A 19,927-nucleotide genomic window follows, 5' to 3' on the forward strand; every position below is an offset into this window, starting at 1 on the left:
TCACAGATAAATTGAACCAATTTTTGTCTTGATATAAAGATATAACAGGATTGATTTAATAAAGACATTGACGATAACATCAACTAAACTTTGGTTGACATGTAATAAATAGTTAGTTTATTTCAACAATAGAATCAGCCAAAAACCAATTTTTTTTCATTTGACTAGACAAACATTTCGATTCAAATCAAACAGAGAACATTGTTGATGAAGAAGGGAAAAATCGTTCAAAACAATCTCATTCTTTCGTTAGTTTAAACATGCTTCATTTCTCTGCGTAATATTCAACACAGATTTTCATTTGGCAGCTCTGATTCTGTTTAGAATAATTTGATCGATTAATTGCATTAATCGATTAATGCTTAATAGTAATCGATTACAATAATCGACTCCTATTTTATTAATCGAATACCTAATAATCGATTAATACGAAAAATCAGACATCACTAGTCACACAACGGTTTTAGGTCAAGACCTGAATTTTGAACTTGGCTTTATAAAAGACATAACTCATACTCCTCAATTTTTACATTCCGCTCGAGTCAGATAAATCCATTAAAATGTTCCGTAATATAATAACCGATCTGAAATTTATTTTGTTTACATTCATCTTGCCTTCGATATGCAGTTACCAAGGTTATGGTGACTGTTATTCAAAATCAATAAATATATCAACTTGTGCTGCCAGTTTAAACAAAATTCACTAGCGTTTTCGATTTGACATTTCCGGTTACTGAGGGGTAGTTAAATTTACGATACAGTTTTGATAGACGAGTGGCAGGTCGTGTCGTCGATGTAACGCTAAACTGACTTGGCGAGCAAAAAAAAAGGTCGCGACAATTTCAAAAGCCTGTACAACTAAAAATGTCTACAGCACTAAGTACGAAATCTGCAGTTTTACAGACAAATCTGCAGATCTGGCATCTCTGTGGTCCACGATGCCGTTCTATTTTTTGTATATCTCGGTTATTTTTTCAAAAGGGCGTATAAGCAAGTGACAGTTTCTCTTTGTTTACTTTCTCTTCTTTTAATTACCAAGCGGTTTCCACGTTTATCACTCAACTCTTTGCATGAAATGATACCCGAAACTTTCGACTTTCAAACAGAATAGTGATATAAAAAAAAAACTTTTTAATCACATCATAATAATCGGAAGAGAGAGTGATTAAAAAGAAACTGTTACTTGCTTATACGCGAAGTCGCGTCTTTATACGTTGGTTATAGGATTTAAATTGTTCAATTCCGGCAGAAAAATTAGCAAGATATCGCTGTGGGGTAGTCTGGGGGGTTTCGAGGTTTGTATCTAGACTTAGGTATTGATTTCGTTGAAGTTTCTCGAAAAAAAAAAATTGTAAAATTCGCTAAACCGGTACCATCAGTCACATTAAATACATTACTGTTTAATCTACAAAGTACACTCGAAGATACCATCATGTTCAACACTGTCTTCATCCTGGCATGGAACTAGGTTTGAGACAAACATCATCGGTCCTGTATGAAACCTGCGATTTTACTTGGGCAAACATCAGCAGTGGAAACAGCAGCGCTAGAGATACAGCGTTAGAGATAGAACATTACCATCACGATGATCGATGCCACTCCGATTCATCAACGTGAGCAGCTATCGAAGTACAATAAAGTTACAGTTAAGTTGATTCGAAAATAAAATATGTATAGAGGAATGTTTATTGTTATTCATACTACTTTCAAACATTTGTGCATGTTTTCCTGATGCTCACCATTGCCGAATCTACTACTAGTTTGAACTTCGAAATAACTAGAAGTGAAATGTGGAAAATATGACTTTGGTAACAACATATAGTATAATGTAAAAAATACTGCCATGGTTACGCTAATCACCCTAATTGTAATAGTTATTCATATAATATGCTGTTCAATATTACTATTCTTAGGCCAAAACCATCCATAGTAAAATTGAACTTGACTATTGTTGAAATCATCTGATATAATAGTCGTTGATAACCACTATATTCACATGGTCAAATTGACCCCCCATATAGTAACTTTTTTCATACCATTTTTCTGAGTGTACTTATAGCCACTTTAGCTAAAAATATGTTTTTAGCGGCCCTTACACGAGCATTAAAAATGTCATTTTAAATTATGACTAAGTAATGATGTATTTCAAATTTGTTAGAAATCTCGTCATTAGTGCACCATTACACGTTCATTAAAATGATATTATTTTTTAGTAATGACATTTTTAATGACTCGTGTAAGGGCCGCTATTGAAAGGAACCCCGAAATTGAGTGGAAAATACTCAAAATTAGGTAGTTTCGCGGATCCGTGTAGAGTACACGGAAAATAAAAACTATCTATTAATTGACTTCTTTTTACCACCCTGATGACACGATTGTCATCTGCATACAGTTGGCTTGAAACCGATTTTTTTTGTTCTTTGGTTCCAGTTCGCTGTCAAATGCTGTGTTTAAGCAGTGTTCACATCGTTCTTCATGCGGTTGCACCAATATAAGGAAACGATTTCGACGGAATATAATCAAACTATAATAAACCATAAATATCTTTTCTTATTCAAAAAGAATTCAAATAACTGGTTATAGAGAATATAAGAGTAGAGTTATACTTATATTGTGTTTGACTAAATTAACTTTGGACACTAGTGTGGTTTGATTGTTCCGCATTTTGTTCCCTCTTGCTTAAATTTTCAGTGAAAGAGTGATAATACTGAGTTTCCAGAGAGTTGGGTATTGAATACCAGTGATTTAAAAGTATTGCTGAAAGTGACAGTAAAATGAAATGTGTTATTGCCAGTTGCTATGCAATTTTTTCGAAGCCTGAGTCAAAAGATGACATTTTCAGCCACAGGTAATTATAAGAAAATCATTTCTGCTAGCAATGGTTTCTGGAAGAAAATTGGTGATAATATCATAAATTTCGCTAGGTTTCCTTCTGATAAAAGCGAGTTGGAAAAATGGTTAATCGTCATTCATATATTTACGGGCCAAACAATACAGAATGTTTCAAATCGACGGATTTGTAGGAGGCACTTCAGACCGAAAGAAATAAATGTAGTCAACTACGTTTGATCAAACATTCGATACCAGTCATGATACCAGTAGTTTTTCCAACAACTAATCCTTATGAAACGTATATTTTATTCGATATTAACATTAGGCGCTTGCTAATCGTTAGAGAACATTCACAGAGAACAACTCGAGCTTTTATTCCCTAGCTCAAGTTACGGGTCTCAATGTTTCGAAAAGTTTGTAGTTTTTGTAAAGTATTATTTGAAATTAAAATCTCATTAATATTAGATTCAATGTGCGAACGTTTTCTTAGACATAATCGAGAGGAATGTTCGCTAGTGAGCTTTTCACTACTGATTTTGAGACATGTGAGAGCAGTTTCAGTGAGAATGCGCCTAAAACAAATTTTAATTGTGTGAAAATCAACACAAAAGTTTTTTGTGACTTTTTTTAAGTATCATAAATTGAAAAGCATCAATCGGAAAGGTGAGTGGATTGAATATATATGAGGTAAAATCGATCTATTTCGTGATTTAATACCGAATGCTATCAAAATTTACGCAACTAAAGTTTTTTTTGTAATTTTCAAAATGTCTACCGATTTTGGTTACCGGCACCCCAAGGTGTTCAGTTACCGGTACCCCACTTTTTTCGACAAATCGCCAAAAATTGTCAGTGAGATCCCAAGTCTGCAAATATAACTGTAAATTATCAAATTTCTTAGTTAACATGTAAACCTTTTTTCGTCTAAAAACTTTTTACATACTTTTGAAACATCGATTGTTTACAGACATATATCAGAATTAGACTTTTGAAAATTGGCGCGATCTTTTTGTTTTTGTTAGCTAAACTTATTGTATTACCAGGCATCTCGGGTGATATGCAACACGTGGACAACTTAACGGCTTCAATACATCCGTCATATAAGTAAAAACTGCTTCTCTGGTTATGCTAGCCACGACGACTTCAAACAAATCGTCTAAGTCAAGGAAAATAAACTTTAATGCAATGACTAATGCCATTAAACGTTGCTTAGTGGATGAGAAGCAAATAAATTCGACTGCAACAACGTAATCAATCGCGCGAAGCCGGTGAAAGACCGGCCTAATCAACACCAAAGGCGCCACCATACAAATCATTGGCCAAGAGAGCCAAGGCGAAGTCACCATCAGACAATGAAGACTTTTGTCCAAAATGCCTCCGAAAAGAATAAATTTCGTTTTGCCTTTCTCATATAGAAAGGTTATGCAATCACTGTGAAAACCGACTTTTGAACCGAAGCCCAGAGGGCTGAGTGTCATATACCATTCAACTCAGTTCGTCGAGTACGCAAAATGTTTGTGTGTGTATGTGCATATGTGTGTATGTAACGTTTTTTGCACTAACTTTTCTCGGAAATGGCTGAACCGATTTTCACAAACTTAGATTCAAATGAAAGGTCTTGTGGACCCATAAAAAATCCTGCATATTATTTGGATCCGACTTCCGGTCCCGGAGTTATGGGGTATGTGTGGATTGAGCTTAACATTATTGTGTAGCATGTTTATTCTCTGTCCACACTGGATGTCGACTCGACATACAGGCGATGCATGCGCGACAACACTAGCGCGCAGAACTGGAGTACCCGCCAGTTTAATGCAGATCCCGAACGAGGTAAGTCGTGGGCCGGTAACAATCAGTTCTGGTAGACTTTTCTTCTAGTCCCCTAAGTTGGCACAGGGTAAAATAGCACAAAAATGAAAATATGTGTTCTATCTTTTCACATAGATGGCGCGACCGATTTTCACAAACTTAGGTTCAAATGAAAGGTCCTGTGGTCCCATACTTAATTCCTGAATTTCATCCGGATCCGGAAATATAAGGTAAAGTGTGTTGAAGATTTTATATTATCACTGAAAAGGGCGAAACCCCGTAAAAAGTTTTCCAGCACCTACTGTAATTGGAGCATTATTAAATAAAGTCATAGAAGCAATATTTAATGAAGTCATAAAACATTACTACAACGATAATAGCCATAGTTTATTTATATCAGATGGTATAGTATCGTCCCGGGTTGGCGGTTCAATGCATAGGGCGCTGGTCTTACAAACCAGTTGTCGTATGTTCGAGCCCAGACCCGGCAGGACTCGTAGTGTCAGTAGAATCGTAGCACCAGCCATGCAATGGTTATGTACACTGTGAATCGGCTGCGAAGTCTGTTGAAACAGTAGGTCGAATTCCACTACAGGAATGTAATACCAAGACTCCGAAGTTTAAAACGTTTTTTTCCAGTTGTGTTGTTTCCGGTGACGATAAAAATTGAGAAAAAATTATTATGGCAAAACACCCACAAGTCGGTACACCTTTCCATAAGCCGCACAAGTGAACATAACAGTTATATATTTCTTTTGCAGGACTCTGGTCGAGACCTTAATTACATTTTTTCTCTACGTCTGGGAATCACCTCCTCGATAGCTGGATCAAGATAGAAGGAAGGCTCATCACCATTCAGTACCCTTCGGCGATCATATGGACTTCAGAGATCCCATCTTCTTACAAAATCGCTAACACTTCTTTGAACCAATTCCCAATATCGAGCTCTGAAACATTGTTGTTGACAATCAATCTTTCTTAAAATATGGAAGGTATTTTGAATTTTCAATTTTTCTTAAAATATGGAAAATATTTTGAACATGGCGTAATTTCTAATTAAACAAAATTGTTTTGCTTTTATTTTCATAATCCTTACTTCCAATATCTCGTAATTATTGGTCTACACTCAGGCAAAAAATATATGGAATTTCACAGTCTCTCATTTTCCGTTCTATATATTCACATCCTTGCTCTCTCTTGAGTACTATCATTCTATAATTTTCATTTTCTGTTTCTACAAAAATGGTCTCTGGTTAGGTGAATATCGCATAAAAAAGAAAAAAGAAATATTGACTTAGTCGTCAAAAAGAAAAAAAGTAAACATGGTTATTTATATGACAGATCGATGGTTATTTTCCGACACTGAAAAAAATCTTGCACTTGATCTTTTGAAATGGGCCGCAGTTTTAGTTAAACTTAACTACTCGACACAAAATACCCACTCAAGTCTCAGATTTAAACCAAAGGTTATGGAAAGGCTTATGGAAAGGTGTACCGACTTGTGGGTGTTTTGCCATAATAATTTTTTCTCAATTTCTATCGTCACCGGAAACAACACAACTGGAAAAAAACGTTTTAAACTTCGGAGCCTTGGTATTACATTCCTGTAGTGGAATTCGACCTTCTGTTTCAACAGACTTCGCAGCCGATTCACAGTGTACATAACCATTGCATGGCTGGTGCTACGATTCTACTGACACTACGAATCCTTCCAGGTCAGGGCTCAAACATACGACAACTGGTTTGTAAGACCAGCGCCCTATGCATTGAACCGCCAACCCGGGACGATACTATACCATCTGATATAAATAAACTATGGCTATTATCGTTGTAGTAATGTTTTATGACTTCATTAAATATTGCTTCTATGACTTTATTTAATAATGCTCCAATTACAGTAGGTGCTGGAAAACTTTTTACGGGGTTTCGCCCTTTTCAGTGATAATATAAAATGTTCAACACACTTTACCTTATATTTCCGGATCCGGATGAAATTCAGGAATTAAGTATGGGACCACAGGACCTTTCATTTGAACCTAAATTTGTGAAAATCGGTCGCGCCATCTATGTGAAAAGATAGAACACATATTTTTATTTTTGTGCATATTTTACCCTGTGCCAACTTAGGGGACTAGAAGGAAAGTCTACCAGAACTGATTGTTACCGGCCCACGACTTACCTCGTTCAGGATCTGCTTTAAACTGGCGGGTACTCCAGTTCTGCGCGCTAGTGTTGCCGCGCATGCATCGCCTGTATGTCGAGTCGACATCCAGTGTGGACAGAGAATAAACATGCTACACAATAACGTTAAGCTCAATCCACACATACCCCATAACTCCGGGACCGGAAGTCAGATCCAAATAATATGCAGGAATTTTTATGGGTCCACAAGACCTTTCATTTGAATCTAAGTTTGTGAAAATCGGTTCAGCCATTTCCGAGAAAAGTTAGTGCAAAAAACGTTACATACACATATATGCACATACACACACAAACATTTTGTGTACTCGACGAACTGAGTTGAATGGTATATGACACTCAGCCCTCCGGGCTTCGGTTCAAAAGTCGGTTTTCACAGTGATTGCATAACCTTTCTATATGAGAAAGGCAAAACGAAATTTATTCTTTTCGGAGGCATTTTGGACAAAAGTCTTCATTGTCTGATGGTGACTTCGCCTTGGCTCTCTTGGCCAATGATTTGTATGGTGGCGCCTTTGGTGTTGATTAGGCCGGTCTTCCACCGGCTTCGCGCGATTGATTACGTTGCTGCAGTCGAATTTATTTGCTTCTCATCCACTAAGCAACGTTTAATGGCATTACTCATTGCATTAAAGTTTATTTTCCTTGACTTAGACGATTTGTTTGAAGTCGTCGTGGCTAGCAGAACCAGAGAAGCAGTTTTTACTTATATGACGGATGTATTAAAGCCGTTAAGTTGTCCACGTGTTGCATATCACCCGAGATGCCAGGTAATACAATAAGTTTAGCTAGCAAAAACAAAAAGATCGCGCCAATTTTCAAAAGTTTAATTCTGACGAATGTCTGTAAACAATCGATGTTTCAAAAGTATGTAAAAAGTTTTTAGACGAAAAAAGGTTTACATGTTAACTAAGAAATTTGATAATTTACAGTTATATTTGCAGACTTGGCATCTGACAATTTTTGGCGATTTGTCGAAAAAAGTGGGGTACCGGTAACTGAACACCTTGGGGTGCCGGTAACCAAAATCGGTAGACATTTTGAAAATTACAAAAAAAAAACTTTAGTTGCGTAAATTTTGATAGCATCCGGTATTAAATTACGAAATATCGATTTTACTTCATATATATTAAATCCACTCACCTTTCCGATTGATGCTTTTCAATTTATGATACTTAAAAAAAAGTCATAAAAAACTTTTGTGTTGATTTTCACACAATTAAAATTTGTTTTAGGCGCATTCTCACTGAAACTGCTCTCACATGTCTCAAAATCAGTAGTGAAAAGCTCACTAGCGAACATTCCTCTCGATTATGTCTAAGAAAACGTTCGCACATTGAATCTAATATCAATGAGATTTTAATTTCAAATAATACTTTACAAAAACTACAAATCTTTCGAAACATTGAGACCCGTAACTTGAGCTAGGGAATAAAAGCTCGAGTTGTTCTCTGTGAATGTTCTCTAACGATTAGCAAGCGCCTAATGTTAATATCAAATAAAATATACGTTTCATAAGGATTAGTTGTTGCAAAAACTACTGGTATCATGACTGGTATCGAATCTTTGATCAAACGTAGTTGACTTCCAATTACATTTATTTCTTTCTGTCTAAAGTGCCTCCTACAAATCCGTCGATTTGAAACATTCTGTATTGTTTGGCCCGTAAATATATTAATGAAGACTAACCATTTTTCCAACTCGCTTTTATCAGAAGGAAACCTAGCGAAATTTATGATATTATCACTAATTTTCCTCCAGAAACCATTGCTAGCAGAAATGATTTTCTTATAATTACCTGTGGCTGAAAATGTCATCTTTTGACTCAGGCTTCGAAAAAATTGCATAGCAACTGGCAATAACACATTTCATTTTACTGTCACTTTCAGCAATACTTTTAAATCACTGGTATTCAATACCCAACTCTCTGGAAACTCAGTATTATCACTCTTTCACTGAAAATTTAAGCAAGAGGGAACAAAATGCGGAACAATCAAACCACACTAGTGTCCAAAGTTAATTTAGTCAAACACAATATAAGTATAACTCTACTCTTATATTCTCTATAACCAGTTATTTGAATTCTTTTTGAATGAGAAAAGATATTTATGGTTTATTATAGTTTGATTATATTCCGTCGAAATCGTTTCCTTATATTGGTGCAACCGCATGAAGAACGATGTGAACACTGCTTAAACACAGCATTTGACAGCGAACTGGAACCAAAGAACAAAAAAATTCGGTTTCAAGCCAACTGTATGCAGATGACAATCGTGGTGGTAAAAAGAAGTCAATTAATAGATAGTTTTTATTTTCCGTGTACTCTATATATTCACATCCTTGTGTTCTATATATTCACATCCTTGCTCTCTCTTGAGTACTATCATTCTATAATTTTCATTTTCTGTTTCTACAAAAATGGTCTCTGGTTAGGTGAATATCGCATAAAAAAGAAAAAATAAATAACCATGCTCTCGAGCAGGGTTATTTTTGACAACATCAAAATAACCACTCGAGTGTCAGATTTCAACCAAAAGTTAAAATTAATCGCATTGACTTCCGGTGGAGCTCTCAACGTGTGAGGATGTTGTTTCGCACTAGTGCGATGAAATTTTGTGTATTTTGCACGATTTTTTGCGAAACCGAAAATAAATAAAAGAATCGAAATTAAAACCACAATCGAAATATAACCTATAAAAATGAAAATGAACAATACATGTGAATAAAACCAGAATCGAAATTGAAACATAAAATAAAATAATAATCTAACAATACACGGGCAAGATGGGCCATCACTGGCCTTAGCCTGTCACGTTAGTGTCACAATTAACCGCGAAATCCCGCATACGCATGGCTGCCAGATGGCTGACTAAACGCTGCCAGCTGGAAAAATATGGCTGGCAGACATTCTGGTGACCGGCTGCCTCACCGCTGCCAGGAATACAACTCAAACGATACAACCGTATCCACCAGGATTTTTCCACATTGAAATCTTTGACATTTTCAGCGAAGGTAAGAAGATAAAAACGCTCGGCTAACTTGGATACAGGCGACTTTGTTTTGTCAAATTGGATTTGACAACCGTAACTGAATCAATTTTGGTAGCCTTCTGGTGGCCATGGCTGCCCAGGTAGCCAAAACGCTATGCGGGATGGTGTACAGCCTTAAGCGGCCCTTACACGAGAATTATCATTTTTAATGAAGAACACACGAGAATTATCATTTTTAATGATGTATTTCATGACTAAGTAATGATGTATTTCAAATTTGATAGAAATCTCGTCATTACTGCACCATACACGTTCATTAAAATGATATTATTTTTTAGTGATGACATTTTTAATGACTCGTGTAAGGGCCGCTTATGGATAATTCACCATTGCTGCCCTTACACGTTCATTAAAAATGACATTTATTCTTAGTAATGACACTTTCAATGATCGTGTACGGGCCGCTCTAAACATTTTTGAAGAGCTTTGCTTAAGCGTATAAGTAATTAATTTTGTTACTTTATTAAAGAAAGTTTTTTGGTAACGTGTACCGCAAATCAAAATGTCAAAAGCAAATTTATAATAATTTGTTTACTTTTATTTCTATCAAATTCTTAAGGTTGTCATCGTGGCAATTCTTTTTTGCGTTTTCAGACGTTAATAAATGAAATCTTTCATAATTTTCGTATGCGAAGAATTAGACTAATGTTGCTAAAGGTATATTCCATCTGAGCCCTACAATGGACTCTGTAACAAGACCTCAGCTGCTGGAAAAGCAAGCGACAAAAACAAGCGCTCATTGTCTGTTGTGTTTTGCTAAGACCGAACTAGACAGAGGATCACTAATTGCTATTCGTGGAGAAGAAGGCATACGTCGAAATATAGAAGCGCTAATTCGGAAATATTTCGCCGAAGAGAATATTGAAATCGACGGATATATTTGCAGTAATTGCAGTCAGCAACTCGGAAACTTTCATCAGTTTTATCTCAAAATCAAAGAAATACAGTGGAATCAGAAAATGAAAACATCTGGAAAGAACAGTCCAAATAGTTTAGCAGAGGGATTTGAAATGGAAATGTCCATAAAAGAAGAGAAAATAGAAGATAACTACAGTTTCGACCAAACTGCAGAAGTAGACGGTCTGAACAATTTTTTAGATGAACAATTAGGATCCCAATCAGATCAAAATGGAAACGGAACAGTGCAAAATAGACTGTTGGATTCAATCGTTAACGAGTTCCAGTAAGATGCCATATTCTTAGATTAGATAGTTTGTTTTTATATCTTAAATTACTCTTTAAGGGCCAGTTCTTTAAACAATGATCAATCAGGTGGATCCAACGCAAATCAACCGTATCCAAAAAGGATAAAAAGAAATTTCACCGAATATTGGCAACCACATAATCCTGATTCACGATTATTAAGCAACACTACACATTCAGAACTAGATTTATTGGATGAAGAATTCTGTGAGTACGATAAACCACCTGATGAACGCAGTCATCAATCAGCTTTAACTGGTTCTGCGGCGCTGGATGAGATGGAGCGTCTCCGTAGAGAAAACGAATGGCTCAAGCGCCGTAACCATCTGTTACTAACGCGGTTACGTGATGTTCATGTGCGTAACAATGACCTTCTCCAAATAAATCGAGAATTGACAACAAAATTGAGATCGTATGATCCAAATGCTCTGGCAAAACCAATTCCATCGGGGAGTGAGCATCCTAAAATATTCCCTTCAGCCGTGGCACAGGTCAATCAAAAACCACAGACAGTAAGCCCCTCTTTGATACCTGCTTCGTTGCCAACTGTGCCAGCGGTTTCCTCGCAAGAATATGATTCGAACAAATATATATCGTTGAGCGGAGCTTATTCACTGGTATTTGAGCTATTTTTTCATCTGGATTTGAAGCTTCATAGTTTTGTTTCAGGATAACGGTGACGTTGTAGTAATGGATTCAGTTATACCGTATAGGACCATGCTAGACATCGACGCAATCGAACCAGGCGAAAAATTTGATTTGAAATTCGTTAGCAAACTAGCAATTGCACTTTGGGGACATGAAAGATTAGCTGTGAGCAGTGTTACGGGTCGAAAATCAAATAACGCTGGACACAATGCACCACCAAGTATTCAGTTGGAACCGGAAAAATTGAGCTTCATCAAAGGTATTTTTTACTGGTATGATAAATCAAAAAGTCTCATGCCTCTTTTCACTTTTGCAGAAAAAGTCTACAACAGAGCTATTATGGAAACCAACGATCGAGTACAGGCTATGGCACGGTTTGACGATTCTCGTATCAATCGGTTATTGAACATAAAAATTCAAAATGCGAAACGGAAGAAAACTCTTAACTTTTCCCCGGTGTGATAGGTGTAGCTATGCTACAGCTGTGGAATTTCAGCGGTATAAACCGAATTGGAATACTCATTCACACTCAAACATTTTCGAGGAAAATAATTTTAGACTAATCAAATGACATTCTTGATATAATATGGTTCCATATTTTTAGTTTTATGTATTTATTTTGTGTCGATCTAAAGATAATTCCAAATTATATTGAAACAAAACTTGTAGCGTGCTGTGTAAATTATTGAAGAACTTTATCTCTGCTTAAAAACTGAATAATATTTTCCAAAAGCTGTCTAGCAGTTCGTTTAGTTGCGTCGCAAGAACTTCATCAAAATCAGTGTTGTCAAAATCATACCAACAGTAAAAGCACCCTTTATAAGCTCTGCAAAAAAATTTACATCGTATTGTAAAAGGAAGTAAATTTCCAAATGGCTGTCATAATTGTATTGGACTCAATATATGCCAAAACGGTGAAAATATCTTTAAAAAAGAAAGAGTGGCGCAATGATGCTTTCCCCAAGGTAAAAAATGATAAGCCGGATTGAGAACCTTGCTTTAAAACAATATTTTTCTGCTGAGTCTGCAAACCCGTTAAGATGAATGACTGTACTGTTTTGTTGTTCACCCCGATTCTGCAATCCGACGGATTTGTGATTCGAATGAACCTACACTTACGATCGAGTTCGAATTTTGCATTCTTTATTCCGTTCGACTTGTATGATTCGATCGACTCTCGTTCGGGAACACTCGAACACTAACCATCAAATCTCCCGGAAATCTCGAACACTAACCATCAAAGCTATCAACACTATTTACACGTTCTATATTATTTATATTATTCATTTCTTAGTAAACGAAACCGTCACACTTGTATAAACAAATTAGAACGATTCTAAACCGAACATAAGTAATACGTACGCAAGTCGATCGAGTAATGTTCGAAAATTTAACAACTCGAACGAATGATATTCGAGTTCATGCCCAACTCGAATGGAATATAGCATGGAAATTGCACATTCGATCGAAATATTTCGAATCAATCGACGTACAGAATAAGGGTGTCGAACTCGATCGAGCTACAGAATGCCAAATTTCGTATTCGATCGAAACAATCCGATTTGAACGAAATACAGAATCGGGGTGAATACGCAAGTCGATCGAGTAATGTTCGAAAATTGAACAACTCGAACGAATGATATTCGAGTTCATACCCAACTCGAACGGAATGCAGAATGGAAATTGCACATTCGATCGGAATATTTCGAATCGATCGACGTACAGAATAGGGGTGATTGTCTGCCACATTCCAAATAAGGATTATAGCGACGAAAGGCTGTCATAATTCCAGTTAGTTAATTACTTTTCACTATTTAGATTTAAACCAACCCAACAGCTATTTAGCATGAATTTGATTTATAGAAGTAATAGGAGCGCAGCATTTTGCACGTCTTTAATACACATCAGGCGCAGCGTTTGATTTGGCGTAGCGATAGCCTGCGATCCTGTTACATCTGCGTATTCAATTCAAACTATTTGGTAAATTTTTTTAGCTGCATAACATGCTCTATGATTATTTTTTGTTATTTTTTTCTTACCATCATATCATCATTTCTCAAATATTTTCTGTTCGAGAATCATATTAGTTAAAGGGTCCGGCACTCGAAGTGTAACCAATTAAAAAGGCCATAAATTCATTTTGGAAAATTACTTTTACTTAATTCAAAGTACAAAATATGTAAAAATAATACAAAATTCAGAATCAATTCACTTTTGCTCGATATAACCACCTTTTGCCTTGACTTGATGACTTGAGAGAGCGAAGGAGTTGCTTCGTTTGGCCGAATGTGACTTGCAGGTATTCTGGCCCACTCGCGGACAATAACTTTTTTCAGCGCCTCGCGACTGGTGTATCTTTTAGTTCGGACTTTGCTCTCCAAAATTGCCCAAAGAGAATAATCCATTGGATTCGCATCTGGTGAAATCGAGAGCCATTGTGTGGACGTGATGAAGTTCGGAACGTTGTTTTTCAGCCATTCTTGGTTCACTCGAGCTTTGTGAGACGGTGCCGAGTCCTGCTGAAACGTCCATGGTCTGCCACCGAAATGTTTGTCTGTCCACGGCTTCAAAGCAACCTCCAGAATACTTTCCCGATAATATGTCGCATTTACCTTGACGCCAGGCTCGATGAAAACGATTGCGATGAAAACCCATCTGCGGTTACAGCGGCCCAAACCATTATCTGTTGCGGGTGCTGCCTCCTGGTGGCCAATCGATGACTCAAATTCTCGTATGAACGGTCGGTCAAGTAAACCCTATCGTTTTGAGAGTTTACGAATTGCTCAATTGGAAAAATTTTCTCGTCAGAAAATACAATGTTCGGAAATTGACCGCTTTCGGCCAAACGAAGCAACTCCTTCGCTCTCTCAAGTCATCAAGTCGAGCAAAAGTGAATTGATTCTGAATTTTGTATTATTTTTTCACATTTTGTACTTTGAATTAAGTAAAAGTAATTTTCCAAACTGAATTTATGGCCTTTTTAATTGGTTACACTTCGAGTGCCGGACCCTGTATATTCAATGTGCGATATTTTTTTCTTAAATATCATCGAGTTCGCTAGTGAACTTTTCGCAACTGATCTTTTACCTTGTAAGAATAGCATTTGCAAAACAAAATCAATAGTGAACTTTTCTTCAGCGAGTTTTCGGATTAATGATTTTTTGTCTGAAAATCACTTGCGAAAAATTTCATGCGATTTCCGATTTTCTTCCCAACACTGCTTGAATCTGATTCGATAGGCAAAAGAAAAAGAGGGGCACAGGAAGCAAGCACGAGTAAGTTGATAGGAAAGGTAAGTACAAACAACGACTTTGCTCTGTCGCTCCAATCTTTTATTAAATATTTCCATTATCATATGTAGTAATTCGTTTACAAACACTTTAAAAACTAAAAAAAAACAAAAACTCCACAAGTTCACAAATTACACCACCAACAAATTCTTTTCTTGCCAAACAATTAGTTTGCTTCTATCTTTCATATATAATAACGATGTGTTTCCAATTGTCGAAATATTAAGTTATACATAGATGATTTTATAATTCAAGCCATTGAACGGAAATTTTCAATATATCCTTGCTATGTTTTTATTTTGTTTTTCAATTTAGTTAAATAACTCACTGAATATCATTGATGCTAACAATCGTGACACATTTGTTAGTTGTCACAGTTTAGCGAATTAAAACTGCTTCAAGTTATTTATAATAATGTTTCGCTGACACTGCATTAGCTTTCTAACCGGGATCGCCGATGTAATTTCGGCTTTACGACAGATTTTCTCGATTATCAATGAGTGCCTATTTACATATCTCAAGGGTCTTTCAAAAATAGGAATGATTCAATTCATTTTGTGAAATCGAATACGCTAAACGATGTGATAAAAACAGCGAGTTCCCGAAAGTTAAATGTTTGGAAAAAGTTGATCCTTTGATCTTTGTGATATTGAACTAACATTAACGAATGTCATTTTCTTTTTAATTGAATAATTTTGCATTATGATTGTCAGCATCCAGATGAAGCATCAATAGTGTGAGAAAACGTATTTTGTGACTGTCTCTATCTAATACCATTAATATTATTAGACAGGCAATCACGTAGTAAAACAATATCTACACCTCAATATCGTTTTGGGAAATCAGTTCTAACTTATAATCGTGAATTATGTCTATGATTACAGAGGTTCGAAGAATATTCCTTATTAACTTAAACTAGATCATCCTTAAGAAACACTGAATATCGAGGGAACTTGTATCAGTTATATGAACGTTTTGAGTAAACTAGCTCATCATAAAAAAGGACTATTTGTCTGTGGAATAATAAACAACAATATTAACCACAACAAATAGTATGGTTGCAGCCATTGCTGATTCGAAACCGAACATAAATATTCTGAGCCTCGGAATTCTGAATGCTCTATAGTGGTTTTGATTGGATATAAGATTGCTAATCGCATATCAGATTTTCGTTTCAACTTAGAAATAGGACTACATAAATTTTCCTTTTACGATGAACAGTTCTGGTCCTAAAGTAATTTGCAGTGAACATAGCCTATTCCACCGGCTGTCTAGTATGTGTTCCGTGTCGGTAATCTATTGGTGGTAAGGTGAGGAAGATGGACCTTTAATAGCACGATTCTTTCTACCTGCCATGTTATACGGATGGGGATGTACGCTGGAACAAGAGTTGAAAAAACAATAGATTTTATCATTTTTTAAAATATAATCTTATTGTTAGTTATTAGTTAGTTTTTCGCGATACACTTGAATTACATAAGCAACCACCCGTGATATTAGTTAGGTCGAGATACATTTTACTATTTCACCATGATTGTCAAAAAAAATCTAGAAAATATATGTCAAGGATAGAGCCACTTATTATCAACGCTGTCTTTTATGCCGATGTTAACTTGATTATGAGAGTATTTCGTGTTGTACTCTTAGAAATTACGTGCAAGCACATAACTTTTGAAATATCGTTAAACCTTATTGCTAGTAGGGATATTGGTTTGAACTTCAGTTATACCTTGTCGTAATGTGGCCATTCCCGGGTGACGGAGGCAAAGCAAGCGGAGATGACGCTGGCGATCGAATGCCTCTACGTGGCGTTATTGTCGATGCAACTGGACCGCCAGTTATACGGTTACGATTCGCAGGAATAGGCGATGACGACGTGTTTTGCTGCTGCTGATACTGGCCACTGCTACCCGGTGAAGATACGTTGTATGGAGTGTTTGCAATAGCACGAATATGCTGTGGGCTAAACAGTTTGCAATGGAAAATAGTAGCAGGATTTTTTTGTTTGAGCATTTTCCAATGTACATTTGGTGCACAAAGTTTAAACGATTCTTAGAACATTAAATTACGAAATTGTCGATTTTATTTATAATCAAAAGTTGTCATCATACATGCGCTGAATTGCATACAAATTCATTTTAATATTTGACTATGCTTCAAATTTTTTTGTATGCGTAACAAAATGAATTTAGATCTTTGACATAGCAAATACTTACTTTGGTTGGTTTGATGGCAGCTCCATAATTTCTGCTCCAGAACGTCGTCCACCTGAGAGACTTAGAGAGCTTCGAGCTTTAGTTTGGAATTCACGGTCAAACTCTTCTGCTTCCTCGTCATCCAGATTGATAAAATCCTGCCGTTCTTCCTGGTTCCCTGTGCGTACGTTTTGCTCGCGCTCGATTATGTGAGCCCGTTCGCCAATATGATGTCCGATGGCCATTTTTTTTGTTCCTGAGCGACTATCTTGAACCGTTTTGCGCGTTTCTTTAATTCCCCCCGGCCCTGTGCGGGTGCTGGAAGTAGCTTGGTATACTTGCGGTCCATCTGGTCCAGAAGACATTGAAAATACACTACTCGAACAGTATGACGGAGTTGCATTATTATTCAGCAATCGATTCATGCTCATATTAGGTCCCATAAAAGGCATCAACGCAGATCCTCCACGAGGCCCAGCTAGGGACGGCCCAGCGATACTATCCATACCGCCAAACATTCCAAATGGATCCGCGAATAATGAATTCATCATGTTATTCATTTGCCGCATCGAACGCATATGATGACTAAAGCGAGTAAAAAAATAAAATCACATCTTTATTCGAAAATAAGTTTAAAATATACAATAATAAACATTTATTATTTATATTTTATTATTCTTAAAAGTTCTAGATACATCTCGAAGTCCTTCATAGTTTTTAATATTTCTAACGTCAACATTTCTCGTGACTCCATACTCAACATTCACGCCCTTTTTGCTAAGGCAATTTAGCAAGATATTTCATCAAAGCTTACCCAAAAATAGGGTCATCCTCAAGATCACCCATCATTCCAAAGAGAGACATATTTTATTAGTAGTTTTACACTGGTGGATAACTTGTATTCGCAATTTTTCCACTAACGCATCAAATTTTCTTCGTTTACTTTCTCACAATGCAGCAAATAGTGAAAAATAATGCTGCCAACTAAAACGCTCCAAATTTTTTTGATTTTTTGAACTGTCAAATACTACAAGAAAACCCAGGGGTAACAAAATATATCTATTTCAATGTGTAAAAATTCTTGACTGTTTCTCAGAAGGGCGAAATTAAAAAAAATCAAACCGAATTTTTCTTACCTGCAGTCGATCAAAATATATAGGGTATATTTTATGCTGATATATTTTATATTATAATACTATATGGTCGTCAAATGGTGAGTTATCACTCACAAGTGCTTATATCTTGCCTTCACATGTGTCTTATGATAACCGGCATCGACTGATGCTACCAAATACAAATTGAGATAAAGAGTACTCCGAGTCAAAGGGAAAGTCGCTTAACACAAACAGTATTGTGTCCCTAAACCAAAGATAAACTCAAGATTACAATGTCCCATACGATCCATCGAAAAATATCGTATCAATAATCGTGAACCAGTGAACTTAGTAATAGTGTAATATGGTTGACCCTTCGTTAATAAGCGTCGATAAACCAAAGATAAACTCAAGATGGAATAGTCTATGATTTCTCATATACCATTCAAATAGGACCCCTCGACGAAATCGGTTCACTGTCAGTTTCAGTACAATTATTATAGTGGTTTTTAGCTGGACATAGAATGCGATGGAATCGTCGCAGAATAGCGAAATAATGAGCGTCAGAACCACAGATGCCAGGTTTGCAGATTGGTATGTAAATTTGCAATTTCGTTTGTTAGCAGACTTTGCAATTAAGCAGACTTTTTTGCAGTTTTTCGAAATTTTGATAAACAATCGTCCAATTTAATGACTTTTGCTATTACTGTAGAGTTTTAGTTTGGTTTTTCTCGTCGCAAATATGAAACATTGAGCTCGCATATGAGCATTTCTATTACGCAGACGCCGAAAAATTTCACCTGGCATCTCTGCCAGCATATTTGACAGTTTTAACCCCTTCGCAATATGTTGTACTGAAATTAAATAGCATTAGAGCCACAACAAAAATGAATTGGCTGGTGGATTGAGGTCAATTGCAGTTTCAACTGGTAAAATTCTTTAGCGATAAGTGTTATTTCATTGTTCATTGAAAGCATCAACAAATGTATATCTGATACAGACGACCAACTGTGTAAAGTGGACGATTTACGATTTTTTGTAATAGTTTATTTTTGTAGGTAACATCGACAATGTTTCGAATAGAGCACAAGATTTTGAAGACCAAGGCGTCGATTAATACGAAATATGAATGAAAAGGAAACATACTAAACAAAAAATAACCATTATGTCAAATAAATAGCACACGCTTTAAAAGATTCGTGCATGTTGTAGCCGATGGCAGATCACATACGCATTATCAAAATGAGTTCATTATGATTGAAGTTTACTTAATAATTATTCTGCTAATAAAAATTTGTCATTGTAACGGTCAATTTGAAAAAAATATTTTTTCTGGTTTGTGGTCTCGAAGGAGTTGAATCGATGCGAATGACAGTTTCGCCAAATACAAATTATAATACGGAATACTTCGACAAATTTTCAAGGACACATTTTGCATCGTGCGGTACACTGTCATGATACACTGTCAGAGTGACAATGTACTTTAACGAGTTTTCTATAAAACTAGCAACACTGAAGGGTAAGAACAAGTTCACCATAGTTACTGTTTATTATAGTGAAAAATAAATAAACAAACAGTTTTTATCTGATAATCAAGATCACAAGCG

At 36.1% G+C, this 19,927-nt stretch overlaps 2 protein-coding genes across 2 annotated transcripts; one reads left to right on the plus strand and one right to left on the minus strand.

The window, feature by feature from the left end:
• Window positions 1-10,437: 10,437 nt before the first annotated feature.
• Window positions 10,438-12,424, plus strand: LOC131437915 (uncharacterized). The gene is made up of 4 exons (XM_058607586.1): window positions 10,438-11,073; window positions 11,134-11,710; window positions 11,763-12,000; window positions 12,058-12,424. The coding sequence occupies exons 1-4, from the start codon at window positions 10,571-10,573 to the stop codon at window positions 12,201-12,203; spliced, it is 1,464 nt and encodes a 487-aa protein (XP_058463569.1). The 5' UTR covers window positions 10,438-10,570; the 3' UTR covers window positions 12,204-12,424.
• Window positions 12,425-15,038: 2,614 nt separating this feature from the next.
• On the minus strand, window positions 15,039-18,199 carry LOC131436351 (myeloid leukemia factor). The gene is made up of 4 exons (XM_058605024.1): window positions 18,041-18,199; window positions 17,248-17,811; window positions 16,761-16,994; window positions 15,039-16,409 (listed from the first exon to the last, which is right to left on the minus strand). The coding sequence occupies exons 1-4, from the start codon at window positions 18,088-18,090 to the stop codon at window positions 16,328-16,330; spliced, it is 930 nt and encodes a 309-aa protein (XP_058461007.1). The 5' UTR covers window positions 18,091-18,199; the 3' UTR covers window positions 15,039-16,327.
• Between the last annotated feature and the right edge of the window lie 1,728 nt (window positions 18,200-19,927).

This window comes from Malaya genurostris, chromosome 3 (genome assembly GCF_030247185.1).
Source record: "Malaya genurostris strain Urasoe2022 chromosome 3, Malgen_1.1, whole genome shotgun sequence".
In the NCBI taxonomy this organism is placed as follows: Eukaryota; Metazoa; Arthropoda; class Insecta; order Diptera; family Culicidae; genus Malaya; species Malaya genurostris.

What these genes read in the sequence shown, in the direction of transcription:
- LOC131436351 (XM_058605024.1), bottom strand. Translation starts at nt 18,090, where the DNA reads ATGTCTCTCTTTGGAATGATGGGTGATCTTGAGGATGACCCTATTTTT. An exon ending in CTGCCATCAAACCAACCAAA is followed by an intron (nt 16,995 to 17,247) that starts GTAAGTATTTGC and finishes CAAACTGTTTAG; the next exon opens with CCCACAGCATATTCGTGCTA. An exon ending in AATGGCCACATTACGACAAG is followed by an intron (nt 16,410 to 16,760) that starts GTATAACTGAAG and finishes CTCTTGTTCCAG; the next exon opens with CGTACATCCCCATCCGTATA.
- LOC131437915 (XM_058607586.1), top strand. Translation starts at nt 10,571, where the DNA reads ATGGACTCTGTAACAAGACCTCAGCTGCTGGAAAAGCAAGCGACAAAA. An exon ending in TCAATCGTTAACGAGTTCCA is followed by an intron (nt 11,074 to 11,133) that starts GTAAGATGCCAT and finishes TTACTCTTTAAG; the next exon opens with GGCCAGTTCTTTAAACAATG. An exon ending in TGAGCGGAGCTTATTCACTG is followed by an intron (nt 11,711 to 11,762) that starts GTATTTGAGCTA and finishes GTTTTGTTTCAG; the next exon opens with GATAACGGTGACGTTGTAGT.